The 26,026-nt window shown below is 43.4% G+C and overlaps 2 protein-coding genes across 9 annotated transcripts in view; one reads left to right on the forward strand and one right to left on the reverse strand.

The window, feature by feature from the left end:
- Mapk10 (mitogen-activated protein kinase 10) overlaps positions 1–7,940 on the forward strand; it is a 272,339-nt gene extending 264,399 nt beyond the window's left edge. For 3 of the 4 annotated variants that reach the window (XM_057771353.1, XM_057771355.1, XM_057771354.1), the window contains one exon: positions 1,234–7,939. In XM_057771353.1, coding sequence (XP_057627336.1) covers positions 1,234–1,376 — 143 coding nt within the window. In that variant the 3' untranslated portion in view covers positions 1,377–7,939. Of the gene's footprint in view, positions 1–1,228 lie in introns of all 4 variants that reach the window. The other variant, XM_057771356.1, reaches the window with a different exon arrangement.
- Positions 7,941–17,908: 9,968 nt separating this feature from the next.
- Arhgap24 (Rho GTPase activating protein 24) overlaps positions 17,909–26,026 on the reverse strand; it is a 398,083-nt gene continuing 389,965 nt past the window's right edge. For all 5 annotated transcript variants that reach the window (XM_057772993.1, XM_057772994.1, XM_057772996.1 and 2 more), the window contains 2 exons: positions 23,355–24,420; positions 17,909–18,739 (listed from right to left, as the gene is read on the reverse strand). In XM_057772993.1, the coding sequence (XP_057628976.1) occupies positions 18,496–18,739; positions 23,355–24,420 (1,310 nt within the window). In that variant the 3' untranslated portion in view covers positions 17,909–18,495. The remainder of the gene's footprint in view (positions 18,740–23,354; positions 24,421–26,026) is intronic.

Consider the following 26,026-nt stretch of genomic DNA (forward strand, 5'->3'; position numbering starts at 1 on the left):
AACTAGCTCTTGTAGACCAGGCTGGCCTCGAACTCCCAGAGATCCGCCTGCCTCTGCCTCCTGAGTGCTGGAATTAAAGGCGTGCACCACCACCGCCCGGCTGCATTCATTAATTTAAATGATTATTCTTTTTAAAGTTTAGCTTATGAGTGTTTTGCCTGCATGAATATCTGTGTACCACTTGTGAGTCTGGTGCCTGCAGAAGCCAAAAGAGAGTGCTGGATCTCCTGGAAGTGAAGTTACAGACATTTGTGAGCCATTGTGTGGGTGCTGGGAATAGAACCTGGCCTCTCCGAAAGAGCACCAACTGCTGTTAACCCACCGCTATAGCCCAAGCTTTTCTACATGGCTTTGCGTTTTGGTATTATATTTAATGATTAACTAATTAATACTCGGTTTTAAATACTTTCATTTTCCTACAGCTGTAGTCATTAAAAAGTCCAGGTCACTGGGCTTCACCTTCACCTGTTTCTGGGCTAGGACCAGCGCTTGTGTTTCTTTTGCTTCTTCATGAGGAACATCGGGATCAGGCTGCTCTATTAAAAGACTTTATGCTTCTCTCATCTCCATAACTTAGTGACTTTCTGTCCCTGGATGCCTACAGTCTCCGTGGTCCTAACTAAGGATGCAAATGCCTTGGCTTTAAGCAAGCTCTGTTATATGACAGCGCTGTGGAATTTAGGGTTGGGGCAGAGCGACTGGTGATTCCTAACTTGGAGTGGAATTTGATAACCATTAGCCTGTGGATAAATGTGGCCTGTGATGGGGATTCTGAATTGTTCGGTCTGATTTTCACCATCTAACTCAGTTTTCAGTTTCAGGTGTCAGTTCTGTTGTAGTTTAGAAAAAGCAACAGGAGAAAGACACGCCATGCGACAGAGCTCAGGTGGAGGGGTTTGTTTTTAATTGGGGGAAAGTGAATGGGAAAAGGAGAGAGGAGAGAGGAGACTGGCCTCTGGGAACAGGAGAGAGAGAGAGAGAGAGAGAGAGAGAGAGAGAGAGAGAGAGGGCAGGGCCCTTAAAAGGTAACAATTAAAAGTGGCTACAGCTGAGGACGTACACCCCAAGGTCAGGCCAGTATAGATAAATGCTTGGATACTAACAAGTTACGTGAGGGTTCGTGGCATAGAGAAGTTGTGTCTTCTTGTGTGAACCCATCCCTGCGTTCTGACTAGCACTTACAAGGGTCTAGTTCCAGATTTAGTCATGTTGGTCTTCATTTTCTCAGCACAGGTGCAGCAGTGAACAGCAGTGAGAGTCTCCCTCCATCCTCGTCTGTCAACGACATCTCCTCCATGTCCACCGACCAGACCCTCGCATCCGACACTGACAGCAGCCTGGAAGCCTCGGCAGGACCGTTGGGTTGTTGCAGGTGACTAGCCGCCTGCCTGCGAAACCCAGCGTTCTTCAGGAGATGACGGGATAGAACACAGCACACATGCACACACACACACACACACACACACACACACACGGTTCGCCCACACACGCACACACACACACACACACACACACACGGTTCGCCCACACATATGCTTACACAAAGACACTCTCACACATGCAAAGACGCACACACGCGATATCAAGAAAATAGCAAGAGAGAGATCCAACCTGGAATTAGGATAAATCTTTCTGCCTGCTTCTCCAAAGTTCTGTATCACAGCTAAGCCGAAATGTATACTTAACTTCTAGTAGCTCTCGCTTCGGTCTCCTTCCAACAGTGCTTACCACACAGAACAAACCAGACACAATTAGAGAAGCCTTTCCCTAAAGTGTAATTTAAGTGGCTGCAGAACCAGCAACCCGGAACGGCCCTTCAAATGGCATGACAAGGTGTGCAGTGGCCCCATCCAGCATGTGTGTGTCTCTATCTTGCATCTACCTGCTCCTCTTGGCCTAGTCAGATGGGTGTAGATACAGATCTGCATGTGTCTGTATTCTTACGGCACTTCTTAGAGATGCTCCTGTCAGTGTCCTCAGGGCTCCTACCAAGACACCGTGCACTGGGGTACCACCTGGTCCATTCCATGTGATCAATCTGACATCAATCCATCTGTAATATATTGCCAGTATATAAGCTGTTTAGTTTGTTAATTGATTAAGCTGTATGTCTTATAAGAAAATATGTAAAGGGGGAGGGACATGGGAGAGTGAACTCAGACCCTTCAAGATGTAGCTTCCGAATCTGAACCGATTAAATGGCACCTGTATACCAATTTGTAGAAAGAACATATGTGATGCTTACGTACAGTGTGGGGGGAGGGAGGGAGCAGTAGCTTCCGGGTGTTAAAGAGCTTGGCCTTCAGGAGGACTGTGTGAGTTAAAGGTGCATTCTTTGGTGATGGATAAATAGCAGGGACTTGAGCACAGGCTAGACCATGCTCTATATTGCTGCAGTATAGACTGTGGGTGAAAGGAAATTGCTACCCAGATACTGGGAGACACCAAAAACCCATGTTTTAAAGATTAGACACCATTTGTCATTTTAAAATGATGTCAAAAGATAAAGCTTCTGGAGAAAGGGGAAGGCAGAGAGGCGGCATCATTGTGCACACACCCAATGGTAAAAGCCTTTGCCTGAAACGGTGGAATTACCTCCGTGTGATCTCCTTCAGAGAAGGTAGCCCTGCCTGGAGTAATTCGAGATTGTGAAGTATGTCTCCCACGTGTGGGCTGCTTCCCAGAGTCATCCCTGCCAATATTTTTGTTTCCTTTCCTGGACTAGACTAGAATGAAACAAAATGGGACCCCCAAAACCAGGGTGGTCTTCAGGACGGCGTCTATAGTATCTACATGGAAACGATTGTCCCTCAGAGGGGTTGTCCCTCATGGGGCTTCCCAGACTCCTTGATATGACTGGTGTCTCATACTTACTGATTTATTTTCATAGATATGTGTAATTTGAGAAGGGCTGATAACCTGACTTTTGTATTGCCATAGATCTATGAGAGCAATAATTCCGTGCCAACGCAGCTCCTACTAGCTAGCATTAGAAAAGACTTTGTCTTACAGCCATGAAACATTAACATGTTTAGCAAAATCATCTGACCTTAGCTGAAATTCAGGGAAGATCCTACCTGAGCACTCTTGGAGGCACTACCAACCATCGTGGTTATATACCGGGCAATGCCGGTGCGGTTTCTGAGCAATAACAGGCACCAGGTCCCACTTCCCTTCTTCCTTCCCCGAGTGAAGCATCCACCACAGCTCTTTGCACTCTGGCCATTTTGGTGCTCACCCCTGTGGTGATATTTCACCCGGAGAGGAAGTGAAACGTGCGAGGAGGTGAATGTGACAGGCCTGGCCAAAGGGGAAACCCCCAAGTATACAGAGTAAACAGCAGCATCGGAGCTCTGCAAACTGCCTTACATACAACACCAGGGAAGCCCTTATCCTCTCAAGCAATAGAGTCAGTTAGGAACTCATCTGCCCAAACACACTTGTGCACACAGGCACACCACACTGTAGGGTGGCTCTTCCTGGGATTGCTTCCCACAGCACATTTCTTTGCAAGATGTGGTACTGAAAAGGAGGGTGGAGGGAGGGAACTAGCTGTCTTGAGAGCTCACTTACAGCTCATCCCCTGGAATAAAGGTATCTCAGTCTCTGTCCTTTCCCCATGCTTTTTGGTGAATGTTGATGATCTTTATAAATGCCGACGAATTTTGACAACGTCTCTCATTTTCCCCTCTGCCATCTTTTGTCCTTTTAAAATATGTATCTGTATCCCTATTCTGCTCCTCTTGCTCTGAATTTTGCTTTTATGCCTGTGATATGCACCCCTCCAGTCTGTATGACACCAGATTAATGTAAAGAATGGACAGTGGGCTTCGAAGAAGCAAGTCTCGAAGGGCATTCCATGGGGCACAAGACTGGCAGGGTTTCCAGCAGAAGGGCAGGAGAGGTAGAGGAAAGCAGGCAAAACAGATCACCTCCCAGCTCCTCAAGCTGGCCTGGGTGCTCCTGTCTGTCTGTTGGTGTATGGCCTTGTCCAGCTGAGGACCCTTATGCAGAGATTCCCCCACTGAGAAGAAAAGACGAAACAAATCCCTTGGTTTTCAAAAGCCCATCCAAGTGGAGATGGGGACCGGAATCCTGGATTCCGTGCAGGATTGGTTTTAGCGGATGGAAGGAGAGATGGAAGGCGGAACAACAGAAAAGGCCACCGTGTTGGGAGTTTCCCCTTCACCGTCGGACCCTGTTATTCTCGCTCTTGGGCATGGTTATACTCCGAGAAATTTCGCGGTCTGCACTGTGCTCTTCATTGGGTATTCTGAGGGGAAAAAAAAACAAGCAACTGGAAAACCAAATATTTATTTGATGTGGCCACCTATTACTCCCAAGGGTGTTCTTATTTGGGGGCAGAAAACTGTCCAAGGAGACCTGGACTGTGTCTGTGGGAGAACTGAAGGAGCTACGAGTGTTCTCATAAAAACAGGAAGTTGGCATTTTAAGGACTGGAGCATCTGTGCTTCCATGGGCAGCTGGTTAGACAGTGGTCCCTGCTGTGTTCCGTGGCATTCTGTAGAAAGGACAGGTGTGTACCCCTGAACTGGAAGAACTGGATTGCTGCCATGTTCTTGATTTCTTGGCTATTTTAGGGTGTATTTGGTGGGTGAGTGTACTCATTTTTCCAATGGGATACATTATAGTACAATTGTTTCTTGTTCAATAAAGATTGAAAATAGTCCCTCATCCCTCAGAATCCAGTGTTAGAACTGCCTGGGTCTGTGTCCTGCCGCTGTGCCAGGATTTGGCCAAACCCCAGTAGTTGGAGGAAGCTTATTCGATTGATGGCTTCACACAGTCTGCTATCGCTATCAGAACAAGTGTTGTCTACAGACACTGACAACAACTGACCAGAAAGTGAGAAACTTGGTCATGATCACAGAATAAATGGGAGGCATGAAAATACATAAATCCATTCATGATCTGTAAGTGAAAATGAATAAATATAATTTTAGAGCTCTTAAATATTTATTGTATAGTCCGGGTTATACAGAATCTATTTCTGTTTCATTTTCTTAGCAAGTAAGAATCTGTGCCTGGAAGAAATCAACTGGTTTTGCTGAAAGAGATAATCTCCATGGTTCAGAGACAGGAGGGAAAATGTTTGGGGGAATTCTGATCCCAGCTTCTCTGGGTCTAAAGAAAAACCCCTCCCAGCATGGCAATGTTCCCACCCTCACAGACACACACACGCATTTTAAATACAAGAGACCAACATTTTCTACACTTATCGTTGGATAAGGCAGTCTTATTTGAAAGAAAGACTAAAGAATCTAAAAATTTGTAATGTAAATAACAAAATCAGTTATTTTCCTTGTGATTAAATATCAATTCTATTTCTCTGGGCACCCAAACATGTCTTTAATTGTTAGTTCACTTCAACTCATTTCTTTGGTCAAAGCAAAATGAAAGGCTTTTTTTAAATGTGAACCCCTGTTTATTTAATTTTTGATCAATGGGACCAATGGCCAGTATATCCCAGCAGGAACAAACTTCCTAGCCCGTGTATGCCATCACTGGTCCACCTTGCCATGTCCATCTTGCAGTGCCACCTGCCTTGCCTCTTCTTGTTATTCTGCATGATTGGACTCCAAAACCACACCCAATGAAGAGAATTGTCCTAGATCAGTGTTTATGAAATGTATCTAGAGCGCACATGCACATACACATACTTATATATTCTCATGTAGTTTCTTGTCATCCTGGAAGCCAAAACCATGTATGTCTGATTTCTTTGCATAGTCTCAGAGGTGAGGCCTGTTGTCAGTCACCTGGTAGGTACACTGTGCTCTCAATGGTATCTAATGTGGATCAGAACCAATCAGTCCATTCCCGTGTCCTTTCTCATGGTCTTTCAGTTCCTTTTTTCTCTTATTTTAAATGTGTCTGTTGGAAAGAGCACGAGTTGGAGAACTTTGGCATCTATTGACTTCCCAGGTGGAATCACGTCAACACATTTGTGATTTGTATGTCTTATGGAAGTACGCTTCCCTTCTCATAAAGCCAATTGAAACCTAGACTCTGTTGGACTTTCCTTTTGGTAATGCATGTTGTTCGCTCTGCTTTGTTTTCCCACACTGCCAGAGCTATCAAGGGCTTCCAAGATTTCCTTCTGACCCCTCTGAAAGAAACTGGAGGCATGGTCAGGTTGTACCACAGAGTAAATAAGAAGTAAGAGATGGCCTCCTTCTCAGCCTAGAGAAAGCAGGTTGAGTGGCGTGCTTGTGCTTGAGATTCGTTCATTCCAGAAAGGCCTCTGCTCCCATTGGCAGACCCTAGTGTCGTGGCCACAGTTCAGGGATAGCCAATAGGATAACAATGAACAAAGCATTGGGAAGTAGGTCAAGGTTACAAATTTTTCAGATTAATCAACAAATGATCCAATTGTAACTTTGTCTAAGAGATTAATTTTGTCTACACTATTATCTCACACGTCTTATTGAATTTAAGGATGTGAATGACAGCTTGGTGGAGTTCACCGAACCTGTCATGGTTCCCCTGGCAGTGTCTGAACGGTGTTGAGGAGTGGCCTGCATATTTCTGTGAACAATACATTTTGCTCATTCAATTAATAAAGAACTTGAAAGGCAGACAGCCCCATTATTAGTTTTTTATTTTACTTAGGGAAAACAGAAATGAAAAGCTCTTTCTTGCCTTTGCAATGACTCTTATTCTATTTTCTAATTATTTTAATTTCTTTTTTTTAAATTTTATTTGAGAGGGAGATACATAGAGGTTTCTTCCTGAGTAGTCCAAATGATCCTGGTACACTCAATCCCCCTGCCTCAGATTCCAAGCTTGTTCAACTATGCCTGGCTGCCTAGTCTGACTTCAACCCACAACTTCTTACTTTCCTTTTTTTTCATTAAAAGTGACCAAGCATACAAATCTATAAATACACATAAGAGTAAAAAGGGAAAATTCATTCTTCATGACAGTTTCCCAAAGAGAGCAAATTGTTCATCCAGAAAACATTACCCTATGTTTGATCGTTATGATAAAGTTTGCGGTGAGGCAAGGTGAAGGTTATTGAGCAGTGTTTCGTGGAGGGACTAATGGAAAACCCAGCCTAGAGGGATGAATCTACTCGCTCAATAATGATTGTAAAGAAGGTAAAGGATTTTACCTTACCAACCAGCTCAGCACTCATTGCTGTGATTTATACATTTAGCACCCCCTCCCAAGGTCCCCCTAACAATGTTTGAGAGGCAATGCCTGGAAGAAGCGTCCAAACAGTAGTACACAGGATGTCCCTTGTCTCAGGTCTGTTCAGGCCTGGCACTTCTGCGTGATTCTTCCCTTTCCATTCCAGATGGGGGTCCGTAGGCTCAACGTCTAAAGCCACTGCAATGCAGTACAGGAATTTATACGTCTCAATCACAGGAAAGATAGGGTGCAAGCAAACAAGAATCAAACAATCCTTCTGTCGAATGTTTCTTTTTAGAAAGGTTTCCTGTCGGTGTGTAAAACTCAAGACTAAATAAGTCTAGACTGCTAGACAGAGGATTCGGGTTTGCTCAGTAGAGTGGCGAGTTCTGGTATTGTCCTCAGTCCACCTTGCTCAAAGTCTTTTTGCTCAGACAATAGTCCATATTGTTCGCCTTTCAATAACATATTCCGTGTCTTTGTGTTACACACCCTCTGTAATCTGCTTAGAAGACTGGGTCTTTCATTATGTGGTTTTCACTACAAACACTAAAGTCCATGTTCGTGAAAGCATTGTCTACAAACAATTACACAGAAAATAAAATTCTACAATGTTAATAGCATTTCACACAGTTGAAGGAACTAATGATTTGAAATGATTCTTTTCTAAAAGGAAGACACTTGGAAGCAGTCACATGTTCCTTAATGATTGGTAACTTGAATTGGCATAAATTAATCTCTGATAAGGTTATTTTGAATTTCTAGTTTAATTTCTGGGCTACATTCTAAAGTATTTCATCAGTCCATGCCAAAAACATTTATTGAGTGGTTTGGGGTAGAAGACAAAATATTATGATTTTTATCCTCAAAAATGCAGTCAAAACCAATGTCTAAAAATAAATGGTCAATGCAAAATACCTTACTATCTTCTTTTAAAACAACAATGCATTTAAATTAGAGGTGCATCCTAAATGAACCCATTTTTATTATTGGCATAAAGAAGAAATCTTCTTTCAATTTTCTCATTTGTCTGATTGTATTTCAAGTATACATAATGATCAGCACAAGAGAATTGTGGGTATTTACCATTGTATTATGGGGATGGATAATTTTTCAACACATAAAAGAAGTCAGTGTCTGTATTCTTTTCTCCCCATTATGGATTATTTTGATATTTGGTCCCCCAGGAACTCTTGGGTTTTGATGCTGAGCTAGAAGCTCATGCTCTGGCATTACTGGCTCCCAAGTCACAGCAGGGACTAGAGAGGCTTTTCAGACATACTCCAGTCGGAAGCCAAATTCTGGGTAAATTACTCAGTTTATGGGCATAGAAGACATTCTAAATTAACAAAATACAACCCAATTACTTCTTATTTTGTATTAAAGATTGAACTCAGAGCTTCCTGAATATCTCTGCTGGAAAATTTAACAAGAGGCCATAAACATACCTTCAACAGTTCATGCTGCAAATATTTACCGAACATGTCAAATCTCCAAAGACTGCCTCATCATTGAGATGAGTTTACATACATGACACCTCGTGCCGTCTGCATATCAGTGTGTGGAGTGAGTAAGACAACTCTGCACGGTGAAAGGACATGCAGGTTGAAGGGTAAGGCCGTGTGGGACGCCTCTCAGAGGCCTGAATATAATGAGAGATTAAAAGACATCACCAGCGGATGAGAAACATTCCTGCTGAAGGGAACACCAGGGCAGAGGCCTGGGAAAAACTGACTTTTACAGTATGAAAAAGATATTCAAGAATCCTGAGGATTAAACAGGAGAAATAAAAAAAAAAACATAACGTCCATTGAAACTGGAGCAGAAGCAGGAGTCTGAGAAAAGGGATATATTGGGAATTTCTACATATGGAGAAACAAGGACTAGGGTTGAGCAGGGGTGTTATGCCATCTCCACACACACACACACACACACACACACACACACACACACACACACACGAATTCTTCTGGGTTTGAGTTGAAAGAATTCTCAAGAAGAAAGACAATGGAAGCAATCCAGGCATCACAGGTTATGGTGAATATCCAGAAAGAATGATGGGGTTTGGGTCAGGGAGTAGAACTTATGGTTTTACTTACTTGGGAGACAGAGACAGGGGATTAGAAGTTTAAGGTAAACATAGGTTAGCAGCTTAAGACCTTGTCTCCAAATAAAAAGTAAAATGAGGCATTCCTTAACATAAATGAGGCTTTAGGCTCAAGCCTCAACACAACAAACATAAATGTTGTTAGAATGTATTAAAAATAAGCAGAAAGGACACATTGCGAAAGCAGAACTGACACTTTCCTGTAAACTGATATTGTGCAAATGAACGATGAGGAATAATCCCAGAATTTTCCCTTTCACACGAGCATGAGCTATAAGGGACGATTGGTACAGATGGCTGACGTAGTGAGCAGAACGTGACTCTGACAGTAAGCAGCCTATGGCTTGTATTAAAATTCACTCCTCTCTATAAAACCAGGAAGGAACTGAGTGCAGTGTAAGGGGAGAGGACGGAGATGCTTCCTGTTCTAGGACAGAGACAAAGGGCAGAGTATTCGAGGGATGTCAGTGAGGAACGGGGAAAACCAAACCAAACACTGATGACCGAGCCTGACATTGCCAAGGTCGTTGCTGACTTTAGGACAGCAGCTTCTGTGTAAAACTGGGCAAGAGAGCAACGTCAATGAATTCAACAGGACCCAGAAAGTAGGAAATGAATAGGCACAGAAAATCCATCTTCCTACATGCGGAGCCGCAGACTGATGTTAGAGTATAGCGTAGATTCGACATTCCCTGCAACGCTGGGGCCAGTGGGTGGGCAGAGAGAGGAAGAGAAAAGGGATGGAGCCAGAGAAAGCATTTGTGGCTGAGACCACGGGTGCCTCAGGCTGGAGGCTGGTGGGCCAGATTACCAGAGGAGGATATTCGCTTTCAGAGACAGGGATGCCATAGAAGGAGGCAAGGTGGTACACCCCGGCCAGATGGGGGCAGTCTTGCAAATCTGTATAAAACAAAAGCCCATTTTCGTTAGAATTTTTTTTTCTCAGTGAAGATGGAAGTAACGTTCTTACATTGACTAGAGGCGAAGTTTATGAAAACCAGGCAAGAGACTGTGAAATGGATTCAGGAACAGTGGCGACAGATTGCTCGATGTGGCCATAGTTGCATGATATCACTAACCAGGCCTGCATGGCACTCTTTGCTTTCCATTCCCTACTCAGCTGCTTCTTCCTTCTTTTTAAAAAAGATTTATTTGTTTAGGCCTATGAAGGCTGTCTTCATGCATGCAAGAAGAGGGCATCATATCACATTATAGAGGGTTGTGAGCCCCCATGTGGGTACTGGGAATTGAACCCAGAACCTCTTGAAGAGCAAGCAGTGCTCTTAACCTCTGAGCCACCTATTACCAGCCCTGCCTTATGCTTAGCTTCTTATGTACCGGTTAGAAATAAACAAAGTACATTTAGGCAGTTCAGTTGTTTTATTTCTTCTCTAGCTGGGAGTTGAGGGGCATGAGAATGAGACACCAGAGCACTCACAGTAAGGAACCACAGATCAAACTGGTCAACTAGAGAAACAGCAACCCCAGGGCACCGTGGTGATACCTTCCTAGGTCAGCGACTTGGAGTCCCTCTTGAGGAAGATCCAAGAAAGGTCGGAGTGATGGGTTTAAGAGTGATGGCCTGAAAGAGACCTGGTGATTAGAGAGTGGCTGCTTGACAGGGACGCCCAGGAGCTTGTAGGATGAGTGACATGTAGTCATGGGTGGGGCTGCATATGGTTTTAATACACGGTCAAGGTGGAGCAGAGTTCATGGGCTGAGGAGAGGAGAGGGGGCACAAATACTATTGCCTGAGCTAAGCATCCAAGGCAATCAGAAGAAAGCAGGGCAGAAACCTGACACAGCTGGACCAAAGCGCAGCACCTCGAGCCCAGGCTCTGCTGGTTTGGAGGGAGACTGGCGGGCAGCAGAGGGGCTTTCGGAAGTGCTGCGGTCTAGGGAGGACCTATGGTGGGCAGAAGCAGGTGTCAGGTCTAGCGGGATAATGGAAACCATGAGGATGAGGAGGGCATGAGAGCTGGGGCAACACCCTGAGCAGTGTAGTCACAGACAGGGAGAAAAGTGGTGTAGGGGTTGGGTGACATCGACCACTGGAAATCTGAATTAAAGGCAGAGCAGCAAAACACTGATGTTTTTGTTGCATTTTAGCAGTTAACAATGTGTTTAGAATTAGGCAATTAGAAAAGAAGCAAGCTCACTTAGGCTCCTGGTAAGGAACCATGTGGGGAGGGCCAAGAACCAGGGGCCCCACCAGACAAACATAAGCTGCCACAGTAAGTAGCCTAGGGTCTCCAGAGAAAATTCATTTCCAAGGTGAAAATCAGTCTTGTCCTGAGAAAAAGGCATTGAATGCTAAACACATTTAAACATGTTAAACCTTTCTGTGACCCCACCTCCCAACCTGGCCGCAGCAACAACCACTTGATCCACAGCCCTTGACAGTTGCCCTGCTGTGATACATAGTGAATCTCCTGAGTCACGAAGAGGCGGGGAGTGGCTGTTCTGAGACGACAGGCTAGCAGGCTGCACGGCATACTCAAAGTTTCCTCTACTGTTAAGAAACAGGTTCACTTGACACAGTGCCCACGTGTCTCAATGTTCAAACATTCCCCACTCTTCCAATCCCTTACTCTCTAAGAAAAGTGACCTTCACTGCATGGGCTGGTCTCACCTGGCCTCAGGTCTGGAGTCACATGGTTTATTAAAGAGTATATGTGCCTCGCTGTGCACTTCCGCCACCTCGCTGTGCACTTCCGCCACCTCGCTGTGCACTTCTGCCCCAAAGGTGCTTTAGAGAGGAGGCTTTGGCCAGCTCTGCTTTCTGTTTAGGTTTGCTGCCTGGGGGACTGATAATTTTCCAAAACAGCATGAGGCCTTTAAACTGGGCAGCTCTAACTCTTAACTCATTCCCCACCTGTGCAATCAAGAGGACTAGGAAGGGAACCCTGCAATGGGTCTTGGGAATTCAGACCTCTTTAACCAAGGACCATTACGGCCTGATGGTGGTGGCACATACCTTTAATCCCAGCACTGGGGGTGGGGGCAGACGCAGGAGGATCTCTGTGAGTTTCAGGCCAGCCTGGTCTACAAAATGAGTTCCGGGCTTCAGCCTTGCTTACTTTTATGGTACGTGGTCCAAGGTTTTTATCAGCAGTGTAGTACCCCAGGGCATACAGACTTCAGCCCTCTAGATGTATCCGGTACTTCACTATATTTTACTGGATACCTTTAACACCCAGCACCACCCTCCGTGGCAGAACGAGATGATAAAGCACAGCTGCGGGCATAGCCCCTTCAATGTCGTGTTTAGTTCTGAGACCCCACTGCCATCATCTAGGAGCAGAGAAAGACAGGTGACTTTGCTGCCCCTTTAAGGTGTCAATTTCAGGCCAAGCTGGGGAGACATGAGAGTTGAGTCCCTAGGACTGGGCATCCTTTGCTGGTGTGTACGGTGTGTGTTGAGTCCCTAGGACTGGGCATCCTTTGCTGGTGTGTACGGTGTGTGTTGAGTCCCTAGGACTGGGGCATCCTTTGCTGGTGTATGTGGTGTGTGTTGAGTCCCTAGGACTGGGGCGTCCTTTGCTGGTGTGTACGATGTGTGTTGAGTCCCTAGGACTGGGGCGTCCTTTGCTGGTGTGTGTGGTGTGTGTTGAGTCCCTAGGACTGGGGCATCCTTTGCTGGTGTATGTGGTGTGCATTGGGTCTCTAGGACTGGGGCATCCTTTGCTGGTGTATGTGGTGTGCATTGGGTCTCTAGGACTGGGGAATCCTTTGCTGGTGTATGTGGTTTGTGCTGAGTCCCTCGGACTGGGGCGTCCTTTGCTGGTGTATGTGGTGTGTGTTGGGTCTCTAGGACTGGGGCGTCCTTTGCAAGTGTATGTGGTGTGTGTTGAGTCCCTGGGACTTGGGCATCCTTTGCTAGTGTATGTTGACGGCTGTTTGTGTCATCAGGAAAGGTCCCTACTTTAATCTCCAGATGGGACAATGTGAGGCTGAGGGCTACGACTTGCTAAGAAGTGCTAGCTTTGCATTGTGTTGCTCTAACCATATCAACGATCCAACTGTCTCCCACAATAACAAGACAAGGGAGGCACAATTGTATTCCCTACTTCAGAGAAATATCAAACACATTCTTACCAATGATGTCTCGCTTTTACAAAGATTCTCTAGCTATGAGTTGCAGGGTCAGGGCTTGAAACTAGTTTCAGATCACAAAACTCAATTTCCCCTTTTCAGATGCTCACAGAGGTGCCATGGAATGTGTAGCTGACATTACAGTCTTCAACACCACCCTGAATTACAAAGGCCACACTTTCCCTTCTGGGAACAATGTAAATTAGTAAATGAAAAGATCTGAGTGGCTTCCTTTAAGCTATAGTTAAAATTTTTAACATATAATATCAACGTCCCAATTGCATAGACAATTCTATTTGTAGTGTTCTCCAAAGCACAAGACATGATTTGATCAGTGAAGCGAATGGCATAGGTTCAACATCTGGAAGCAAATCCTTTTTCTTGAGCTTGTAATTTAGGATCATTTTAGTAGCAAGACCATTTGAAGTCTGCAAATGTAGGATGGAGCAAACATGTTTAAAAATGTTATTCAATTCTCATGGGTGTTTTATCTGCATGTTTCCATGTATACCACATGCGTGCAGTGCCCAGGGAACCAGAGGAAGGTGCCCTCAGGATCTAGAGTTACAGAAGGTTCTGAGTCACCATGTGGGTGCTGGGAACTGAACCCCAGTCTTCTCTAAGAGCAGCAAGACTGAGTCATCTCTCCTGTCCCCACAAAGTATTTATACAATCAAATTTGTTAATTCCAAATTTACTAATTTCTAGTTCATTCTTGGACCAGGTTATAGCAAATGTCCTCTCAGCTTTGGTTGAAACACAGGTGGCCATGCTGCTCATGGTATCCATGGCCACTGTCACTGCGATCAGTCAGCAAAGGATCCCTCAGAAATCAAACGTTAAATAATACAAGGGCTGCTATATTCTCATTAAAAAGTTTTTAACTTTGTATATTTATTTAGTATAAACTGTGGAAGGTGAGAAGTTGAAGGCCTAGAAAATATCACCATGGTTCCTTAAGACAGTTTACTTACCAACTGAGCCATCCATGGCTCTAGATGGCCTGCACTGAGTGGTGCATTACATGGGCCTTTTAATCACAATAATGCCAGTACTTTGTAGGCATTATTTCCAACTCAGAAAGCAACACCAGCTGACAAGAGCTTGGTGACTTGCCCTTCCTGGCATCTTGCCTAAGGGAGGTTGAAAAGTCATTTTTTTTTTTTGTTTTGTTTTGTTTTTTGCTTTTTTTTTTTTTTTTTCTGGACTCTCAATTTCCTGATTTTTTTCTCTCTACCATTTCAGCTTTTAAAGCGATTCTTATTCAGTGTGGAAAGAAAAGTGAAAAAGAGCTATACATAAACTAGACACAAAAATACAACTTTTTTTTTCTGCTTTGAGATTCTAGGGTACTTCCAAGAGAACAATGACTGAAACAGAGAATCACTTTTAGTCTCTGGATGAGGCAGTGTAAGAGTAGGGATGGCCGCCCTGGAGCAGCTTCCAGAAGAGTGGAGTGGATTCCAGATAAGAGGGGACGAAGGCTCTAACAAGATTGCAGTAGAGGACTCTTGAGAACATAGAGCCATGCACTCCATTTGTGTCTGGTGAGTCTTACACTGAAGTGCACATGAAGATGATGTTCTGTCCTGGATAGCCTTGCCTTGGCAATAAAATTGCATCTCACCTCCTCAGTCCAACTAAGGCAGAATATTTAAGCACATTCTGTTACTGTTGTAATACCTTGTAGTCGCTAAAAGCTACTCCAAGTGACCCCATAAAATAGAAGGTTGTCGGCCAAGTTTAATTGTGAGTTTGTATCTGAGCTTTTGATAGCTTGGGCCAAGAAGGAATGGTTAATTGGATTTATTCTTAGTTTACTGTTTGGATATGTTTACATCAGTTGAAGCCTTGAGATTTAGTTCAGGTTTTTCTTAACTAAGCTTGATAAGTAATTTGAAGTTTGCTTTTTGAAATGGGAGCATTTAGAAGCTTAAGCCGCCTTTTTGACAGTCTGCCTCTTTTCCCAACGCCCTCTTGGTCTAAATTAACAGAAGTAACAGTGATTTGACTCTTCAAATATGGAATGTGCCACCCAGAAGGAAAGCAAACAAGACCATAGCAACAGTATACAGGTATTGACTGGCAGGTGTTGTTACAGAAGTTCATAGGAGATAGGCATGACCTATTGGTCAAATCCTACACTAGTGAAAATCATAACGTGCCTTTAGCCAAGGCAAACTAGGGTCAGAGGATAGTTTTGTAAGGCAGCCTGGAAACAATGGGGGCAGCAGAGTAGAGATGCCAGACAGGCATTGGAGAGCAGCTTGTTTCCATCAAATTAGGTCTGCCGAGAAGAGGAGCACAGGACTAGGGCAGCAGGAAAGCCAATCGGGGAGCAGAACAAGGTGGAGTTGGACAACTCAGCTAATGTTTATAGAGTCCTCCCTGTCCACCAGTCATAGGGTCAGCCTGTTTCTAAATCAAAGAACACGGCTATTTGAGAAATGGTTTTTATTATTCCAACTCTACAGAGTCAGCAAATCATGCACGAAAGAGTCAGCAATGGCTGGCAAACTGCCAACACGTTGAACCTAGACCGTTCGCTAGCCTGACCTTGGTGTTTTACTCATTGTGTAGCTCACTGGATGTGCTTGAGGCCTTTTGGAACTGAGTCGCAAGCTGGAGAGAGATTCCAAAGCATAGCGGGAGGTTCTGACCTGGAATTTGCTTAACCCGACTCTAAGTTTCTTAAGGGATCCTTAGATGAACCACTCTTGTTGTGGACGTAGAAAAGCAAAAGGCAAAAGATAGAAGACAAGAACAGTTCTTGCTAGAGAAATATTGAATGAATCCAAATGACCACACAAACTTGCTCAGTGGGGAGATTGATAAAAGCTGGAGTGATAAAGTGATGTCACCCAATAAAATGTATGAAGTGATAAAATGTATTCCCCGAAGTACACAAACATGCCATTTCCAAAAAATGTAAATTTCACACACTTAAACAGTATGCGTCTTATAGTCACACCCCTTGTGGCATTTAATTCTAGTGTGTGGTTCCCACCCTATCACTAACTTTCCTTTGCTTGCCTTACTGAAATGCAAAAAATCAAAACAAAACAAAACAAAAAAACTGGTTTCCTAAAACAGTAACCTCAAAGAGCTCTGGATTTTTCTAGAAAGTTAATATTGCTAATAGTCACATATTTGTCTATTGTAATTTAAATATTACACTTTAATATTTAAAATTATTAATAATTAAAATGTTTTTTGTTAGGGAAAAAATGGCATTGTAAAAATAGAAAAATACATTGTTTCTTTCCCATTACTCCCCTGTTCCTCCTGATCCCCTTTCCTTATTATCTTGCTGGAGACCCCTTTGCCAGCCGTGGTACAGAGAAAAATCCCAAACAACAGCGGGAGTGAGAGAAAGATGTCACAAGATGATGTGCATTCTAGTAGTCTAATCAAGACAGGCACAGGCAGATCATGCACGTACTGGCAGGTCTGAAGAGGGGGATGGGATCCTGTGGGGGTAACGGTGACCATGCAGCAGTTCCCAGCTTTCTAAGGCTGTGAAGAAATCCCCCAGCAGCCGGCAAGAATTATGGTTATGCAGAGTTACTTCCTAAGTACAAAAAACGCACAACGTATGAAAGCAATTCCTGCATGCGAGCTTCCTATCTGTGCTCGCTCAGCTCAGCTGGAGGGGGACTTTCCAACAGAGCTTCCGTGCCCTTGTGCCAGATCAGCACACAAATGAAACAGCAGTCTAAATAGTGTGTGTGTGTGTGTGTGTGTGTGTGTGAAGTTTGAGCATCCACGTAGGCAGAGGCCAGAGGAGAGTGTCAGGGGATTCTTCCATCATACTCTGCCCTATTCCACTGAGACAGCATCTCTCAGGGAAGCTGGAGCTTGCTGCTTTTCAGGTAGACTGGCCTTGCATAGCAATGAAACTCAGGCCTGGAGGGAGTCTCACGAGACTCAGGGAGTAAATAATTCACAAGTTTCAGGATGTCCCTAGTACTCAGGTTCATAAGGCCCTTCCAGTTTCAAGATTGCACAACAGTATGGCCTGCTGAGGAGAGAGACCCTCCAGCCTGTTGAGCTGCTCGCATGCTGGGCAGGGAACTCCAGGGATACATGACATGAGCTGTCATTTCATGATGTGTCTTTCTTGAGCTGTTGTTCAGCCCAGGGTGAGCTTCTCAGTGATGTAGCATTTGAGTTGTCTGTGCTCCTGTAAGTGATCCCTCAAATAAACCCCCATAAGTAACCCCAGTTAGTTACCTGGCTCTCCAAGCTGTATTTTGGTAGAATTATTACTTTGGTCTGTTGTCATTTCCCTACGTGTTCTTTCGGATTGAGTCTCCCCAAGAAAAGGCTCCCACAATAGGGTTGGTGTCTAGCAAGCTCTAGCTTCCTCTACTCCCAGTTCTGGAGTTACATAGGTGTGGGAGGCTACATCTGAATCTTTATGTGGTTGCTGTATATCAGAATTCAGGTCTTCGTGCTTACACGGGAAAACCTCATACTCACTGACCCCACCCCCCACCACCCGCCAGGCCACACTGAAGAATTTAAAGAACAATTGACAGATACCTGGTGATTCTACTATATTTTATAAAACTTTCTTACATCTCTCTTTTTGGTCATGGCAAGGTCTATTGGCACAAACAGCACAGCCACAAAGTGTTCTTTGACTTTAATAACTCATCTTATATATATTTATATATTTATATTTCCTCTTATCTCCATTTCCTCAGCAAAAAGGGAAATAAAAATATTGATCTATAAAATAAGCAGATGATAACACGATGCTAAAAATAGCTTATGTTAAGTGCAAGGGGTGAAGCTTGAATGCAAGCTAAATTGCAGCAACATATTGATTCAACATTTAAATACAGAACCTGCAATAAAATAATCATTGAGATATGCTTCTTACTATTAATTGACATTTTAGAAACTACTTTCTATACACATATCCAGTTGTAACACTTGACAGTAGCATTATGGAGCGTGATAGAACTTTGGTACACACTGTAGATATGGATAGTGATGTCTGTAAATGAGATTTCCTCACCGGATGAAGCTCTACACAGACCAGCCACCTGAATCCACACTGTTCCCCCATACTGTTTGCCCCCAAGTTCCCAGAGTTCTCCCTGGAGTGCTCCAGGACAGCCGAGAAAGGCTCACTGGATCCATATCGTGTTTCCTCTCTCGCTTCTCCTGGGTTCCACCGTCAGGTCTCCAAATGTGGAGAAGAACTGCTCCATTTCCTTCTGGAGCATGTCGTTCCGTTTCTCTGCATCCTCTTTGGCTCGCTCGGCGTTTCTCATCTTGATCTCTATCATGGTGAACTTCTTCCTTTCTTGATCCAGTTCATCGTGGAGACTCAGCATCTCTGTTTCCAAAGTCAGGTTCCGCTGTTCTAAGCTGTAGAGTGTGGGAAGGGGAAATGAGAGGCAAGTGAATTATCTGTCTCTGAAAGGTGAGCACAGACAAGATTTGTTTTCTAAACTCTCTACAGAATTCACAAGATCAAAATGAGCCCTGTCAAAGCATCAAAGCCATGTCTAATAAGGTTTTCTTGGTGCTATTGATTTATTATTTGCTACTGTGATTTATTGTCATAATCATGAGTCTCTAGGACATCTCTGGGAAGTGCTTCCTTGTCACTTCATGGTGAATGAGTAGAGTCAGCACAGACAAGCTGGAGACTCAAGCACAGAGCACAGAAGGGACAGAGGCGGGGTAGCCTCCTGCACACTGCTGCAAGTTGCCTTTACTGAACGGATGGGAAAGTGTGATGGAGGTGGGAAGGAAGGAAGATAATCACACAACTTTCTAGGGAAAATGTTTCATCATCATCATCATCATCATCATCATCATCATCATCATCATCATCATCATCATCAGGCTACATCTCCTGATGAGAATAGAGTTTTCAAGAGGATGTGGTCCTGCTCTACGGAAAGACCAATAGTAACCCACATCATAGCCTGGCATGGTGGGGCACACCTTTCATCCCAGCATTTGGGAGGCACAGGCAGGAGATCTCTGTGAGTTTGAGGCCAGCCTGCTCTACAAATCAAGTTCTAAGCACCTAGGGCCACTACACAGAGAAACTCTGTCTCAAAACACAAAATCAAACAATCAGCCAAACAAAGCGAAACCTGCATGGTTGGCCGGAAGGTAGCATTGGCTGGAGCTGAATAAATATCCGACTTTCTGCTTTCTAGTCACCTTGCTGTCCATTGAGCTCTTAGCCCTGATGTCAGCTGTTCTGAAACATTGTTACTCTCTTACAGGAGGTAGATACTGTGCATCTTTGTAACTGTCCTTTCAATAAGTATAGAATTTAAAGTAGCTTCTTTACAAGAGAAGAAAAACTCCTGTGTTTGTGTATTTATGATTTTAAAAGAGGAGTATTAGAACTTGGTTCTTGATAGCTTTCTCTGCTAACAGCTGACTTGCACATTCCTCCTTTTCTGAGCTAAAGGAACATGGGGTTCACTCAAGTTTGCCAGAGCAGTAGAACCTAAAAAACGTATTACCTTAATAGTAACATAAAAAATGAAATTTCAATTATTTTTCTGTTTTGAAAAAGACAAGCCTACATGTAATCTGTACATTTGGTCAGATAAGCAGAAAGTTAAATCGAACATTAAGCTAGCATCCCTTTATGAGTAATTTGAATCCAAAAACAAAAACAAAACAAAACCCTTTTTAGTGTGCAATAGCTAAGAAGACTATTTACAGCATACAATCAAATATTCACTTAAGAGGTTGGAAGCGTGCTGGCTGTCATGCAGGATTACCACACAATGCTACCTCTCTCTATAGTCTCTAGAACTATGCTACCTCTCTCTATAGTCTCTAGAACTATGCTACCTCTCTCTATAGTCTCTAAAACTATGCTACCTCTCTCTCTAGTCTCTAGAACTATGCTACCTCTCTCTATAGTCTCTAAAACTATGCTACCTCTCTCTATAGTCTCTAGAACTATGCTACCTCTCTCTATAGTCTCTAGAACTATTTTTAAACTAAACGTGTTAGAAAAAGCTGAAGCTTAAATACCAAGTGAAATAACCCATGCAGAAAATGTATTAATATGCTCGTATTCAGAGGCTTTTGTGCAAAACATCCAGAGACCAAAGGACTAAGCAGAAAATAATAAAATAATAAGGAATTTCCTTAACACAAACACATAAAAGTGTTGGATAATTTTAGAAACATTTTATGAGTGCTTTGCCAAGGTTAAAGTTAAAATAATAGTATTTTCAGATGCCGGGGCCCAGGAATAAATGCAATATAGGATAGTAAGTAACACAATAGTGTTACCCTACACTGAAGCCTGAGAGGAGAGACTGTTCTCTTCTTCAGCTGGTGAGAGATAGGGACTCTGGTATAAGAGAAGCCAAAAAGTGCTAGTAGATTCAACTGAGATCTTGAGTCATGAGTTCTCTTTGCAAGTTAGGGAATAAAAATAAAATCTACTCAAGAATTTCTACAGATGGCAGGCTTGGATCATTAAAAAAGAGAATTACATTACTAGAAATTAGACTAGAGAAACATAGAGTATCACATGGGCTAACAATTAGGAAAAATGATACAAAAAACAAAAGTTAAGATAGATGGGGGGAGTAGATTAAAAATGACCAATATACCTTAGTAAAACTATGAAGAGAGAAAACAGAAGATGAGGAGATACAGTAGACACAGAGGGAATTGGTGAAATAGGTCATTGGTGAATAAGAGATGCAGCATTAGATCAATAATCAAGCATGTATTTTGTAAATAAAGCAATGGAAGCAGCATATGGTAAGTCTACAAGGAAGGAAGCCTTCCCACAGTAGTGTCAGAAAGGAGGACTTGGGGGAAACCCTTAATATAAAAATGACATTTATTCCATGATCTTGGATTGATTAGCACGGACATGCATGATTCTGAATATCGTGTAGTGCATCATGCTATCCAATACACAGCACAGACGCATAAGGATAAACGGACAAGTCCCAAACAATGCTATGAGACTTTAAGATATCTTCTTCAAAGTTTCTACCTGTGAAGGAGAAAACTCAGGGAGCTACAGATTTAAGTAGTCTGATTAACAGCTACATGCTACTGTTATACAGTTATATATTACAGTTATACAGTTATAAATTACAATTAAATACAGTATCCTAAACTAAGAATAGATTAAGCAAGCTAAAGAACTGATATGATACAAATGGATTTCTTTGAGTACAATTCAGTATTTTCTATGAAAATAAAGGTGGAAACCGAGGAGGGATGGGCAGGAAAGAATAGCAAACTCATACTTGTATTTGAGGCTGAAAACAATACATCTCTTTGATAGACAAAGGGAAATACTCCACCACTCATTCCGCCATCTCTCTCTAACCATCCATAGTATTGATGAGGTGGAGTTAGGAGAATGTGAAGAAAGTGTGTAGAATTCACAGCAATGGAAGGAAAGTAATGAGAGTACCAATGCTTGTACATCCCATGTGCTGGGTGTGCAACAGCCTCCCCTGACCTCTCCCTTGGCTTGGCAGGTGGGGAGAAAGCTTAGAGGCATGGGTCACTGAAATGACACACTCTTTAAAAGTTCTGCGGTTTGTCAAGCTATCTGAAAAGCACTACAGATCTCGTGGCACACATCTATCACGGTCCTAGGAACGAAGACACCTCAGAAGACGGCAATCTTTTCAAATACCACCTGGTATTATAGTGCCATGGAGAAAAATACAAAGCTCATTTTCTTTCAATGAAACTCACAGAAAGACTTTGGCAAGGGAAGTAATTTTCCAGTCTCCTAAGCAGTATTTTAATTTATATTTAATTATCCATAGCTTATGAAAGTATGCTATTTTTTGTTTTGAAATTAATCATTAGATGGGAAACTCATTACAATATGTTAAAGACAACTGTGTATATCATCCATTTATCTATCATATCTGTACTGAAGATATATACATATATTACATCATATAATTTCATAACTAAATGTGGAGTTTGGAGCTATCAAGGCAGTTGATAGAGTCAAATTATTAACAACCCCAGCAAGCTATTCATGAAGAGGTTCTCCGATAAACATGGCTCGAACCTGGGTCAACCATGCCTTGTGGTGCCCTGAACCTCAGCACTGCTTCTCCTTACCCCATAATTCAGTACTTGTTGCTATACAGTGCGCTAAAGGAGCACAAGCTTAAACTATTTATAATTCCGGGACCGTGGCAGGGTTGGGTGAAGGGGTTGTCTGTGAGTTCCGCGATCCAGTCTAGATGGAGCACTGACTCTCAGGAGTATAGTGGGCACAGAACACAGCTACTGGCCCTTAATTCACCCAGGCTGCTTCCCCAAGCAATCTGCTAAGCAAACCGTGAGCCCGGGTCATAAGCAGGGAGCATAAGTTGCTGTGAAATAGATTTTAACATAACCATGCTCTCATACTCATGTAGCTTGCACCTCGCTCGGACCACATTTCCCCAAGCAAGTCGACGGAACGTGTATGCTCTGGGTCTCCACACATTCCAGTGTCAGAGAAGGAACTGGAAAATGAGCCCTGCACATCCTGGGTCACCTTGGACCAGTCGTCTCTCGGAGCTCATCAGATTTTTCCCAGTCTGAGATGGTTGGGAGCTAAAAATATTGTCTCAGAAGTAAATGGTTGAGAAACGGAAATAAAACTTGTCTTTGCTTTTGAAATTCCATCCTAACATTTTAGCCAGCTTCTGGTTTTACTCTTACCAATGAAACAGCCGGCTGCTGTCTGTCCCTCAGGCCCTTACCACAGACAGGGACAGTCATTAATCATTGAAGAGGACCTTATTTTATCCCAGAAACAAGGCCCAGTGACTTCTGTGCATTTGATCTGAGGTAGATGCTACCTAACTTCCCCAACGTTCCGTAACTGGCAAATGACAAATGCACGGCCTAAATCAGATCTCCTGGGTGGAGCATGCTTGCTTCCGGACGACTCAGCGTCACCGTGGGAAGCTGTCGCCACTCTCTGGTCACACTAATGATTTCTGAGTTTTCTCACCTTTTTATCCTGGACTCATATTCGATCTTCTGCTTGGTCATCTCCTGTTTCAGGCTGGACACCAAACTGTGAAGTGCACTGTGGTTGCTGGTGTTGTTGCCGACAAAGGTCTCACTGTTGTCACTGCTGCTGGTGGCACGGCTACTTCGACCACCCACACTCCTGCGGTCACTTTTGTTCTCGTAGTCCCCAGGATGGGCAAGGTCATCCTGCGGGGGTCCATCTAAAACAGGGTCCTCAAAGTTCCCACCGTAAAAGTCTTGCTCCGGGCAGGTGGTGGTGGAGGAGCGGCAGGAGTTGGAGTTCTCGGGAAGGGAGATCTCACAGGAGGAGGTGGACCACGTGGCACTGCCCACGCTCTGCTTGTCGTCGAGGTTCATCAAGGAAAACTGCTGGTGGACGTTGTCGTAGGTGGAGAGCCTGTTGTGCTGGCCTGACTCTGCAGCCTGCTCCTTCTGCTTGTTGTCACGCAGGGTCACATAGCCGTTGGGCAACCAACTCATGCTGCGACCATTCAAGGGGTTCCCTACGGTGTCCGTGTTCAAAACACCCAGGCGGACCGTTCCATTCTGTACACTGTGAGTGCCCATTTTGGTACCAGAGCTCTTCAGGGAAGAGGTCCTTCTGGCTTGTAAACTCCCATTAGGGGTGGTTTGGATTTTCTCGACACCTTCTGCATTACTGCTGCTGAACGATCCATTGGTGACTATCCCACTACCCTTATTGAAGGCTGGGTTCTTTTTGACCGTGAGAGGGGGGCTCCTGGAGCTATCCAGCTTGTGAATACTGTTCCTTGGGCTGTTGGTTTTGCTGCCTGACAGAGCTGTGGGGGATCCATTGTCCATGCTGCTTCTCTTGGGGGACTCAGACTTGTCCCAAGAGCACCGTCTGCCGGGGCTCTCCTTGGTGTTGTTATTTTCCTTGTTCTGCAACTGACCCATAGTGGCTTTCTTATGACCATCATTGTTGTTGCTGCTCAGTCCATCTTGAGGCTCTGTGTCCTTGGGGAAGAGACGGTCATGTTTACTAATCATCACTGACATTAACTGCTGGACCACCACGGTGCCTGCAATTACAGAGAAAATAAAAAAGAGTGAGTGAGGTGGTTTTGATGTGTTTCCATTTTGAATTGGACTCTTGAGGAGAGATATTTAGAAGAAATTTACTATGACTATTACCAATAAGAACTTATACTCATGATTATATATTAGTGATACAAACTAGTTTCTTGAGCATCTAGTCTGTGCCATGAACTGTAAAAACATGGATATATGTATGTATGTGTATATATGCATGTATATACACATATAATCACTATTACATTATTTTAAAGATTAATTATCTTGACTAGGTCACCAAACTAACAGAGGTCAGACTTCTGGCCTTGAAGTCAGAGTAATATGTTTTAGAGCCAGGACTTTATTTTATACACAACACTTATTGCAAGTTTAATATTTCCAGCATTAAATGCTTAAGAAGAGGTCATGTTAATTTAAACCATCACTGTTGCTTTAGTATTGTATTTTGGTAGAGCCTTAGATGGATTATGGTGCGTACATGGTCCATCTTTTTACTACAATAAGTTAATGAAGTTCCATGTGATTTTTGTCATTTAAAAGATTTAGGGCTAATGGACATTGGCTAGAATGGTAGAGTAAGGACCTCTAAAAATCCCCTTTCCATAAAAGCACTAGTAGCATTTTCAGAGTCAACCTTTTCAGAATTATGGGAATTAACTCAAAGATGTGAGCATTATGGAGAAATCTTGATAAAGGAGTGTCTCCATGCCGTTTTGAGTTGCTTGGAGTATCATGATATTGGTAACCCATCATCGTAGCTTAAAACTAAAAACACACACGCCCCGTGACAACCAATGGTCTGGCAGCCAGGGCAATAGAACTGTATCAGGAGGAAGCCCAAAGCTCTGTCCTGGAGAATTGCGATCATCTGAAGTCTAGTTTTCCTCCTGAAGACTCCATTCAATGACGACTTATGGGATCCATAAGAAGCTTGCTTTAGGCAAAAAAAAAAAAAAAAAAAAAAAAAAAAGCTTTTTTTTTTCCAATTAAAGCATCTCAAAACCATCCTTTCCATCTGAATCAATGAGTAAGAGTGAAAACATAAGACACTGTAACCATCCAGATACAAAGGACAGGCCTGGGAATGAAACCGTGTTGCCAAGACTTTAGACAGCGACAGTCTCCCTTACTTTCAGGCTCTGGAAAGAAGGAAGGAGCCTGCAAGCTCTCACCTCTGGCTAACCTTGAAGCACAAACAGAAACTGTAGGCTGACTGAACTTGTGGCCTGCCTGCCCAGCTGAGTGTTGACTTGGCTCAGCAGGTGTACAGAACCTCTTGAGAGACAAGAAGAATTTTATTGGCTCCAGGCACTTAAGCAAATCTCTACTCACTCACTGACAACTGAGTACACAATATACAGATGTAAAAGCTCCATGTAATTAAAAAGATGGACTTACAGAATTGTTATTAAGACGATGAACAATAACACAGAAGCAACGCGGAAGGAGAATCACATGCAAGGTCCCAACATGTTAAATAAACATGCTCACTTCTCAACAACAACAAAAAGAAACAGTCAGAGAACAAAGTATCACTGATTCACTGGAAAAAAAGGAAAGCTGACTCAGAGGAAGTCCCAACACTGTAGTTAC

This window comes from Chionomys nivalis, chromosome 6 (genome assembly GCF_950005125.1).
Source record: "Chionomys nivalis chromosome 6, mChiNiv1.1, whole genome shotgun sequence".
Lineage (NCBI taxonomy): Eukaryota > Metazoa > Chordata > Mammalia > Rodentia > Cricetidae > Chionomys > Chionomys nivalis.